The 12,627-nt window shown below is 36.1% G+C and overlaps 1 protein-coding gene across 1 annotated transcript in view; it reads right to left on the bottom strand.

The window, feature by feature from the left end:
- DMD (dystrophin) overlaps positions 1–12,627 on the bottom strand; it is a gene marked incomplete in the record, with an annotated part of 2,117,027 nt that overhangs the window by 1,222,483 nt on the left and 881,917 nt on the right. The window contains 1 exon segment of the mRNA XM_018043695.1: positions 8,117–8,264. Within this exon segment, the coding sequence (XP_017899184.1) occupies positions 8,117–8,264 (148 nt within the window).

Genomic DNA, 12,627 nt, shown 5'->3' with positions numbered 1-12,627 from the left:
TGGGGTCCTAATGAAGGGCAACAGATGGCAGAAATTTTTACTCAAATGATTTTTTTCCATCAAAGTCTCTATCAGCATTTGAGTCCCAGCAGTGTAACTGTTAAGAAGCCCTCAAACTCACCAGCCAGCTGGTAAAATCAGCACTATAAAAACCAACTCTACAGAAAACATGCTTGTATTCAATTTGGTCTTTTACACCATATGCCTTTTTTCTAGATAGCCTTTGATTTACTCCATATTTCAAAGTCAGTTATCTCCAGTAGAGTCCTTTGGGGGAGTACCTTACTAATTAGGTATTAAATATATCCAAATAAAAATACAAAAATTCACTATAGCAGATAGTGTCAGTGACCTATGCACATTTATTCAACATTCTTTGTTTTTGGGCAAGCCAGTGATTTTTCAATGATGGTGTCTGCCACTTGAGGGCTTTCTAGGCTGTAAGCTCAGAAAGCGAGGTGAGGACAATTACAAAGTCTAGGTATATCCTTTAAGAGGAAGATAGCTTTTTTTTTTTTTTTAATGAACTTACTTGTCTCAAATGTTGGAGCAGGAGTTATCCAGCTCCAATGTATTCTTGGAATCTAAACTTGTAAGAACTGGGTCCTTTACAAAGTGCTTTGGAATTTTCCTCCATCACAAATAGCCAATGTAAGGCAGAGCTGAAGAGCAACTAAAATTGTCTATGACTGTCTTTTATATGCTTCTTTCTTTGCCTTCCCTTTGCCAACTCCAAGAAGCTAGTGCCTTTTCCCTTGATTTATTTCCTCATCTGAGAGATCACAGTAATATTATAACTATATAATTTATATGTAATTTTTCATTCTCCATGCAAATTTCTAATTTGAGAAAAGAAAAAAGTACATTTTTCTTAACTAGACAATTAATTTAAACCATTATTTTGAGATTTGATGGTGAACATAAACATTATGATATGACATACTTAATCCATGTTGTTTAAGTATCTATAATCAGAATGAATTAAAGTGTATCATTACATTACAAAGCTAAGTTTTTTTTTCCAAAGCAAAACATTTACTTTTTTTTCACATATATTATTTTAATTTATATATATATATTTTTTAAATTTTAAAATCTTTAATTCTTACATGCGTTCCCAAACATGAACCCCCCTCCCACCTCCCTCCCCATAACATCTCTCTGGGTCATCCCCATGCACCAGCCCCAAGCATGTTGTATCCTGCGTCAGACATAGACTGGCGATTCGATTCTTACATGATAGTATACATGTTAGAATGCCATTCTCCCAAATCATCCCACCCTCTCCCTCTGAGTCCAAAAGTCCGTTATACACATCTGTGTCTTTTTTCCTGTCTTGCATACAGGGTCGTCATTGCCATCTTTCTAAATTCCATATATATGTGTTAGTATACTGTATTGGTGTTTTTCTTTCTGGCTTACTTCACTCTGTATAATCGGCTCCAGTTTCATCCATCTCATCAGAACTAATTCAAATGAATTCTTTTTAACGGCTGAGTAATACTCCATTGTGTATATGTACCACAGCTTTCTTATCCATTCATCTACTTTTAACTGTACTTATTTACAGCAATACATAAAAATATATTGTACTTCTATTATACAATATATATTATGAAGGAATGAAACACAGTAGTAATGTTGAAAGATATACTAGAAGACTAAGTTTAAGAAGATATTTTGCCTAAAAACAGTAGATAACTAATGCCACAATAACACATTGCTGCTTTATTCCCTATGCTTACCATTCACTAATTTAAAGCCGAAAAAGCTTTATCTAAATAATCCTACTTCTGTTTACCTCCTGAAGTGAATTTCAAATGGAATTTACGATTTCAAGGTCTCCTGCTAGCTCATGGTAATGTTTTTATAAAGGACTGTTAACTTTTAATACGGTTCACTAAGTAGCACTATCTAATCAAATCAACAGGCTTCATATCCACTAGTAGAAAGGTAGCGCACCTTTTAAAATACTCAATCTAATTTTGATTTTTATTAGTTCTACTGTCAACTTCTAGAATTTTCAACTCCATTAAAATAATAACCCATGCTTTAAAACTCATTTCTTTCTACTCTAGAAGAACATGTAGAGCTAAATGATAGCATGTTATGATTTTCACTTTTCTGTTTTCACTCAATGTACTTGTTTGCTCACCAATTCACTCCATCACTAGATGAGTTGACATTATTTTTGTAACTTTCCTTCATGGTGCTTAGCTTTCCCTTTGAAAACTCTCATTAACATTTACTCTTGTTAGTTCTAAAAGGAGGTAAACATGCCAGCTTTCTGAGAAAGATTTGTTTGGTTGAAGTGGAATTATCCTCACTTTTTAATCCAAGAGTTATACTTTGAGAAAATGTAATAAGACATAAAAATAAGCATTATTGAAAATACCTGGTTATTTAATCTGTATTTCAGATGTTTGGGGATAGCAATTCAGTAAATGCACTTCTGTTCTCATAGAAAGAAAGAAGGTGAAAGCTTAGTCGTGTCCGACTCTTTGTGACCCCATGGACTGTAACCTACCAGACTCGTCCGTCCATGGGATTTTCAAGGCAAGAACACTGGAGTGGGTTGCCATTTCCTTCTCCAGCCTGTTCTCATAGATACAGGTTAATCACTTAGGAAGTGTAATTAGTTAGACTAATGTGTAATGACTAATTATTTTGTGGAGAATGAAATTTTAAGTACTTTATGCACATCTCATTTTTATTATTATTTAGAACAAAACAGATGTAGAGAGTTAAGATACTTTATAGGATTCTGTAGCTATTAAAGGAGCTGCAATTTGAACCCACACTTTTTGAATATGGCTTCTAACAATCCTCAGAACTTCTACTATAAGCTAATGTGGCATGTCACTATTTTGTGGATGATAAAATTCTGTATATGCACTCAATCACTGCTTGTTGATTGAATATTTAAGATATACACAAATAACTAAGTGAGCTTATTAACAGACCAATTTTAGTGGCATATCACATGATTGATATTTTCTCATAAAAAATGTGATATTTTTAAAAGATTTCCCATGCTGCATGACATTTTTAGAATATCTTGAAAAATACTAATTAATATACTTAATTTTATCATTCAGTTGTGATGGGGAAAAAAATAGCTGAGTTGCATGGAGCCAGGCAATCTTTTCTTTACACTATTGGTAGCAACTTTATTTTGAATAATAACACCAAATGTCGGTAGGGTTTATCTTTTTTAAATTAAAAATAGAAATAAAATGCACCTTAATAGAAATATATACAGACAAGCTCATAACGTGTGATGATTTATCATTTTATTTCCTATCTAGACATGATATATGGGCTTCCTTGGTGGCTCACATGGTAAAGAATCCACCTACAATGAGGGAGACCTGGGTTCAATCTGTGGGATGGGAATATCCCCTGCAGGAGGTCATGGCAACCCACTCCTGGCAACCCACTCCAGTATTCTTGCCTGGAGAATTCCCACCTACAAAGGAGCCTGGCAGGCTGCAGTCCATGGGGTTGCAAAGAGTTGGACACAATTGAGCAACTAAGCATAGCACAGACACATTTGCTGAAACTCACACACATGAGGTTTTAAACATCAGTGTACCCTTGTAAATATCTGTTTAGTACATGGCCTACTTGGTTGATATTCCTCAAAGTAACTATTTCAAGTTCAGGGCAACAAATCTATCTGCTGCCAACCTGTAGCATCTACATTTTGTTTCCTAAAATAACCCCTCATCAGAAACTTAGATCCTCTTATTCATTGTTGGGATTCCCTGGTGGCTCAGTGATAAAGAATCTGCCTGCCAATGCAGGAGATGCAGGTTCAATCCCTGGGTCAGGAAGACACCACGGAGTAGGAAGTGTCCACCCACTCCAGCATTCTTGCCTGGAGAATCCTATGAACAGAGGAGCCTGGTGGGTTACGGTCCATGGGGTCACAAGAGAGTAGGACATGACTGAGCTACTAAACAACAACAAGGATAATTCATTGTTAGTTAATCAATAATGATAATGACCAAGAGAGCTGAAATTATCAGATTTCATTTGTCTTATCAATGGATATGCCTGATAGTGTCTTTCTGGACCCTTTTCTGAGACTTAACAGACTAGAAAGATAACCTCAGGTTTCTTGAATGTATGTGTGTCTATGCAGGTATACACAAGTGTATTTGCATGATTTTGGACCTTCTTAATCACAGGGGGAGGGGGAAAGGACACTGTAACTGTTTAGAAGATTTGTGTTATCATTCACAGTTCCTTAGCTAGAAAAACTTTTTCCAAGTATAAAAGAAGTTCCTTTTATACTTTATGTATGTACTGTGTGCTATGCTTAATCTCTCAGTCATGTCCAGTTCTTTTTGACCTCATGTGACTACAGCTCACCAGGCTCCTCTGTCCACGGGGATTCTCCAGGCAAGAATACTGGAGTGGGTCGCTATGCCCTCCTCCAGGGAATCTTCCCAACCCAGGGATAGAACCAAGCACTCCTATATTGCAGGCAGATTCTTTACTGTCTGAGCCACCAATGAATGAGTAAAAAAACAGACTAAAATAGTTTTAAAAACAATTATCCAATTAAAGGAAACAAAGTTCTGATGAAATATTCACTTACATCTAAATCCCACTGTGAAGAAGTAGAGAATTTTAGCCCATTCTCAAGGCAATTAAAATTATTATATATTGAATAGCTTTAAGATTGTACAGAGGGCTTCCCCAGTGGTTCAGTGGTGAAGAATCCGCCAACAATGCAGGAGACCCAAGTTGGGTCCCTGGCTCAGAAAGATCCCTTGGAGGAGGGCAGGGCAACCCACTCCAGTATTCTTGCCTGGAGAATTACATGGACAGAGGAGCCTGGAGGGGTACAGTCCAAAGGGTCACAAAGAGTTGGACATGACTGAAGCAACTTAGCATGCATGCATGCAAGATTGTATAGAAGCAAACATAATAAAATATCAAATGACATTAAAATTGTTTTGGACTTCTGCCTCTGGCCTACACTAGATTTAACTTCTTGGCTAAAAATTTTAAAAAATGAACAAAATGTATGAAACAGTACTTTTTAAAAGACACTGGACACTGGGTAATTAAAATCAGTCATCTCTGAGAAATTAGAAACAAATGAGAACAAATGAGGTGAGCCCTACAGGTGCGCCAGCTTACTCTATGAATAGAGTTCCAAGCTATGACAAAGGATAAGGGCAGAAAACCAGGGGGTCTTCTTTAGATGAGGAGATGGAGCTGGGTATCGAAGGAAACCAAAGTGGCTAGAGTCACAGGGCAGAGCATCAGAGAGGAGACAGATATACAGAGCATAAACATTGGAGATGTGCAGAAAGCACCCTTCCAGTTTCCAGTTAAATCCTAACCAGTTCCCATATGACAAGTGAAAATGAAAGTGAAAGTCACTTAGTTGTGTCCAACTCTTTGTGACCCCATGGACTATATATAGAGTCCATGGATTTCTCTAGGCTGGAATACTGGAGTGGGTTGACTTTCCCTTCTCCAGGGGATCTTTCCAACCCAGAGATCAAATCCAGGTCTCCTGCATTGCAGGCAGATTATTTACCAGTTGAGCCACAAGGGAAGCATTAGAATACTGGAGAAGGTAGCCTATCCCTTCTCCAGCAGATCTTCCTGACCCAGGAATCAAACTGGGGTCTCCTGCATTGCAGGTGGATTCTTTACCAACTGAGCTACCAGGAAGCCCGACAACAAGAAACTACCAATGTCAAGGGAAAGAACTATACACAGTAATTAAAGCAAACAATCACCAGAGCTCACATATGGCTGGGAGAGTACCCGTTTCTGCCAGACACAGTGGAAAACATCATACAGGAACATCAGAGCGAGTATTCAGATGGGTTTTGCTTCAGTAGTGGGGAAAATTTAGCCCTAGATTTTAGGTTGTTCTGTTCAAAACTCAAAGTATACAAGTAATACACTCCAAAGATCAAACTATTTCCAAGCAAACATAACTATGTTTCAGGACAAAGGTCAACAATATTTATCTGAACAAATGTATCAAGCACTCAACAAGTTAAAATTCACATCTGGTATCTAATCAAAAATTACCAGTCATCCAAACAAGCAGGAAAATAACACTCATAGAAGGGAGAAAAAATAATTGGAATTGACCCAAAATAGACAGAGATGATAGTACTGGTAGACAAGAAACATTATAACTGTTATTGTAACTGTATTCCGTATTTTCCAGAAGGTAAAGATTGAATGCTGAGGTCTGTTAAGATATTAACATGGAAAATGTTAAAATTCTTATATCACATTTCAGCAATGTATTGAATCACACAAGACAACAGTGTCTGAGGTTAAAGTTATACACTAGATGAGATAAATCACAGACTAGATAAGCTGAAAAAATAGATTGGTCCATTTGACAATAGGAATTTTTAAAAATGAATTACAGAGAAAATAAGACTGAAAATAAAAAGAACAGAACATCAGTGAGTGGCATAATATATGCAATCAGAGTCCCTGGAAAGGGCAAGGTACAGAAAAATATAATTTTTAAGTAACACCTTTAAAATTTCTAAATTTGATTAAAACTATGAACACACAGATCCAAGAAGCTTAACAGACCACAAGGATAAGAAACATGAAGAAAACTATACCAAGGAATATCATAAACCAATTGTTCAATTCCCAAAAACACTCCCTAATAAACCTTCTGTATCCATTGCTGAGTGAGACGACAAGCTGAAATATATACCAATATCCATACCAAAACAACCACTCTCTGTGGAGTAGTAGGTGGGTATATATTTACTTACAATACACCTCTACAGTGCCTCATTTTTTATAATGAGTATATATTATTTTTATAACAAAACAGATTAATATGTATAACTACCTTGTGACAGACATCTTTCAAAATGGTAAGAGGATTATAAATCTCCCCAAGAATGCCTTATATTTCTTTCTTTAAGTCAGAGACCTGGTGATGCTACATTGACTCAAAATTCACTTTAGTGCTATTAAAAATATATTTTCTATATGATGTCAGATTAGAAATCAATGAATTTCCTCTATCTGCAATGTGCAATGGTAATGCTGATGAGTATAAAGATTTGATTGATATAAACATAATTACACAACATTACAGTATTAACTTTCGACATTAACATAGCTTACACATATATAGGGGTGCATAAATGGTTACTTTCTTAATATCAGAAGGCATCTTTTCTATGCAAAAAATATTTGAAAAAGGAGAATTGTTAAGTTGATGACATTACTTTTATGAAACCAGCATTTTGAAATGCCTGGACTATTTAATGTATTACCCTTTGCTTTGCTTTCATCTGTCTTAATCAATATTTTCTGGCATTCAAAAACTGGTCACAGTTCAAATCTCCTTGACTGAAAATTGCTACCTGAACAATTTGAACTAAAAAAATATTGCAAAAGTACCTAAGATTTGGTGTAGTGAACCTAGTATTTCTTATACTTAAGCCATATACTTTATAACCTAAATTATAACCTCCACAATCCACTTTATCTATATAATCAAAAGACACTGCCAGTTGAAATTAAACTGTACGATGGTTATAATCCATATGTTGCATTTCCATTAACAAAACCCATAAAACCGTCAATAAGTCCTGCCAATTTACTGTATTGCTTTGGCCTCTGGCCTATCTCAGAAGAAATTTTGTCAGTAGAATATATAGGAATATTGCTACATCACCACAGACTGTCTTTAGGGAAACAGAACTGTAATTTTACAATGATGGCTATTTCTAGTGACTACATTATTGTTAAGTACACCACAAGTTCTCCTCCTGGACAAAATCCAACATAAGGCAAAAACACACACTGCCCTAAAGCCACAGGACACCCTGCTGCAAGATGCTTCTCTGTATTCAAGATTCAATTACACTTTGCACTTCATCAGATAAACCGGTTATGTCTAGACTCTCATCCTGACACAAAACGTTCCAAAATGATCATCATGACAAGTTCTAGCATGCGCGGTGCTGACAACAAAAGTCAGGAATTATAAATTTCCATCATCCTTCACAACCTGAACTTAAAGAAGTTAAGCAGTCGTGATGTTGTGGTGGAGATAAAAACAGTCTGAAAAAAAGAGATTTCAAAAACTTACCTTAAGATACCATTTATATTTGGCATGTTCCCAGTTCTCAGGAATTTGTGTCTTTTTGAGAAAGTGTTCAGCTTCTGTTAGCCATTGATTAAATATCTTCATATCATAATGAAACCGTCGCCATTTTTCAACAGATCTGTCAAATTGCCTAGAAATAAAAATTAGGGATCAAGAAAAATAAATGGATTATATGGACATAGAATATATGTTATTACATTAATAAAGCTATTATTTTGACAGTTTCTCACATTTATATATGTCAGTTTCAGTTAACATAAATAACTAATATTGAATATAGGATGAATTAAAATATTTGATAAAAGGTTGCCATTTCCCTTTAAAATGAATTCACTTTGTGACTGAGACAAAAATAGAGACAATTATTGTGGAATATTAGTGTTTTCTTCCCTATGAGAATACTTAATTTTTAATAAAACTTCAGAAATTTAAAAGTACATTAATAACTAATATATTATTTTGAAGCTAGATACTAAATTTCAAAAGATTTTTTGGATCAAAAATTAGCTCATAACGTCTGTCAATTTCAGTCATATCTGGAGCTAAAAGTGTGTGCTCATTAAGATCTTCAAGCGCTCAGGATGACAGCTGTAACTTCTACATTGGCTTAGATGTGAGAAATCCACCAGTTAACTGGTGTACTAGTCTTCCTTTCTCCTTCTAGTTCCACTGTATCCACTAGCATTTTAAATTGTGATGCTGAAGAATTTTGTGAAAGGTAATGTGTCAACATCTCACATGGAAAGAATATTAAGAAGGAAATATTTGGTCATTTCTGGTCACAGAAGAGACTGAGCCAGAAATTATATGAGTCAAGGCTCTATGTTTACATTAAGAGGCTTGCACATAAAAATCACATCAGTAAGTCAGCTCAGTTCAGTCGCTCAGTCGTGTCCGACTCTTTGCGACCCATGAATCGCAGCACGCCAGGCCTCCCTGTCCATCACCAATTCCCGGAGTTCACTAAGACTCACGTCCATCGAGTCAGTGATGCCATCCAGCCATCTCATCCTCTGTTGTCCCCTTTTCCTCTTGCCCTCAATCCCTCCCAGCATCAGAGTCTTTTCATAGGCCATTATAAAATAAAAAAAATAGCAATAAAACACTGATTTGGGGTCCCCAATCTAGAACAATTACACCAGTATCTTTGGAGGTGGGACCCTGACATTGGTATTTTTAAAAGCACCCAGATGATTCTAATGTACTGACAAGTTGAAAAATACTATACCAAAAAAAAAAAAAAAAAGGAAAGAAAAATACTATACAGCGCCAGTTTTAAAGTCTGTGGGCTCATGATCTACTGGGTCTGCCAGGGCCTGTCTAAACAGGCATTTGCCAGCATGAAACAAAAGCCATCCTGAAAATTCCTGCTTACTGAGTGACCTCACAGTATAGTTGTCTGTACAGTTCTCTGAGATCTATTCTTAAGATGCAATGGATTAGTTTTGAATATCTTGAGGATCTTCTCAGATCTCTACCTCCCCTTAGGAAATTTAAGTAATTTTAGAATCCAAATAGTGTCACAATTCCCTATTGTTTTACTAGGAAAGGAATGGAATTCACATTATAAACCAAGTACTAGGGTCTGTGGATTTATATATCCCATTCCATTAACTCCTGCAACACTCTCTGCAACATACCAATCATTATTCCCATTTTTCACTGGAGAAAGGTGAGATACTGAGTAAGTTACCAAAAGGTAAATTGATATTAAATGGCAGACCTGGAATTCTAACTCAGATCTCTCTGGTTCCAGTGGTGTCTTTTAGCACCTTACATTAAATTTTCTGGGATTTCCTTTTTTCAAGAGGAATTTTCACCAAATTAAACAATTCAAAGTGATAGTTGTAAGGCTTTTTTTTCCCTATTTTTCTTATTTTCTTCCAATATTTAATTATATATCTACATGTATTCTATCATGCATTCTATCAGGTATTACATTCAATGATTAACTGTATTTTCACCTTAAAAAAATCTAAAACAGTATTTTGGTAGCATAAAAAGGCAGCTAATAATAGCCAAAAGAGATAGTCTCCATCACTAGCCTATAAATAATGGAGATGTAGACATAGAGAACAGACTTGTGGACACAGGCAGGCGGGGAGGAAGGAGAGAATGGGACAAATGGAGAACATATACACTACCATATATAAAAGAGAGAGCCAATGGGAATTTGCTGTGTGACTCAGGGAACTTAAACCTGGGCTCTGTGACAACTTAGATGGGTGGTAAAGGGTGGGAGGTGGGAGGGAAGTTCAAGAGGGAGGGGACATATGTATATCTGTGGCTGATTCCTGTTGATGTATGGCAGAAACTAATACAATATTATAAAGCAATTATCCTTCTACTAAAAATAAATTTATAGAATAATTGTATCTTTAATAAATAATGGCATTTTATAGTTGATCAAATGTTTTATATCCATCAGCCACAAAATGATCCTGGAAATATTTGCATGGTTAATAAAAACTTTGTTTTCATATATTTTCAGTGCTAATGCGCAAAACATGACTTAAGAATACATCTGAAGAATGTATTCCCTATAAAAAAGAATTGTACATTGCATATGTGTTACGGGAACTTGAATCACTGGAGTCAGAGAGCTGTTAAATGAGAATCTAAAATACAGTGAGTCATAGTTGACATTGTATCATCTTGGTGAGGCTGTAGTTGATTTTAATTTTCATTATATATATATTAATATTGTTAAGTTTTCCTGCAATGCACACTTCATACTTTGAATATTCAGAAAAATACAATAAGTAAAATTTATTTTAAATTGAAAGTACAGGTGATTTACAATATCATATCAGTTTCAGGTGTACAATAGTGATTCAATAGTTTTGTAGACTATTCTCCATTTAAACTTATCTGGGCATACACACAGAGGAAGCCAGAATTGAAAGAGACACATGTACCCCAATGTTCATCACAGCACTGTTTATAATAGCCAGGACATGGAAGCAACCTAGAGGTCCATAAGCAGACGAATGGATAAGAAAGCTGTGGTACATATACACAATGGAATATTACTCAGCCATTAAAAAGAATACATTTGAATCAGTTCTAATGAGGTGGATGAAACTGGAGCCTATTATACAGAGTGAAGTAAGCCAGAAAGAAAAACACCAATACAGTATAGTAATGCCTATATATGGAATTTAGAAAGATGGTAACAATAACCCTGTATGCAAGATAGCAAAAGAGACACAGATGTATAGAACAGTCTTTTGGACTCTGTGGGAGAGGGCAAGGGTGAGATGGCTTGGGAGAATGGCACTGAAATATGTATATTATCATATGTGAAATGAATCGCCAGTCCAGGTTCGATGCATGATACAGGATGCTTGGGGCTGGTGCACTGGGATGACCCAGAGGGATGGGATGGGGAGGGTGGTGGGGGGGGGTGTTCAGGATGTGGAACACATGTACACCCATGGCAGATTCACGTCAATGAATGGCAAAACCAATACAATATTGTAAAGTAATTACCCTCCAATTAAAATAAATAAATTAAAAATTTTTAAAAATCTAGTAAAAAAATTTAAAAAAAAGTTATGGCTATCTTTTAAATAATGGCTGTATTCCTTATGCTGTACACTATATCCTTGTTTATTTATTTTATACATAGCAGTTTGCGTCTCAATGCCATGCCCTTATTTTGCCCCTCCCCCTTGGTCTCCCCATAGTTAACCACTAGTATATTCTTTGAATCTGTGATTCTGTTTATTTTTTTATATACATTCTTTTAATTTTTTAGATTCCACATATAAGAGAGAACATAGAGTGCTAACATAGATAACATCTTTCTCTGTGTGACTTACTTCGCTAAGTACAATAGTTTTTAAAAGACAATCTCACATGCTAACAACTACCATCTCCATCTTTATACACTATAGTTTGAGAAACAGACCAAGGCTAACCAGACCACAGAGGAGTTGTTATTTGGTCATTTTTCACCTCTGTTACAGTCATCAGCCCACTTCCCACTTTGCTTTTTTCTATTACCCAACCACCAGATTTACCCTCTTGCCAATGCTTTTATTTACTGGAAGGTGATTATTTCTTCAACATCTGGGCTATAAATACTCTTCCTTCTAGGCTGCTGCAGATGTGTCCCTCCACCACTCACTGCACTGGCAGTGACCATCTTCCAGAAGATTCCACAAAGTCTCCTCCCACCCAACCCCTCTGCCTCTTCACAGTTTATCTATCATCTAGTTTCTCCAAGAGAAGAAAACAATCAGGGCCCACACAGTTGATCATGGTACCTCTTAGGGCTGCAAGACAAAGTTGGAGATATGAACATAAGGGAAACACTCAGGCTTCTCTACTTACATTTGTGTTCCAGGTCCACAGAAATGGGGCAGGATGAAATTGCTAGCCACCAAGGACTCTCTGCAGTTCCCCCTTCCCCCCATGCCCTACTGTCTCAGGATTTCGTGACTCTGTACATTAGTCCAGTGTTCCTGAAATGCCCTCTTTCCCTTTAC

This window comes from Capra hircus (assembly GCF_001704415.2).
Source record: "Capra hircus breed San Clemente chromosome X unlocalized genomic scaffold, ASM170441v1, whole genome shotgun sequence".
Lineage (NCBI taxonomy): Eukaryota > Metazoa > Chordata > Mammalia > Artiodactyla > Bovidae > Capra > Capra hircus.
Note: the sequence above shows the minus strand (reverse complement) of the source record. Positions and strands in the feature narration are given on the sequence as shown.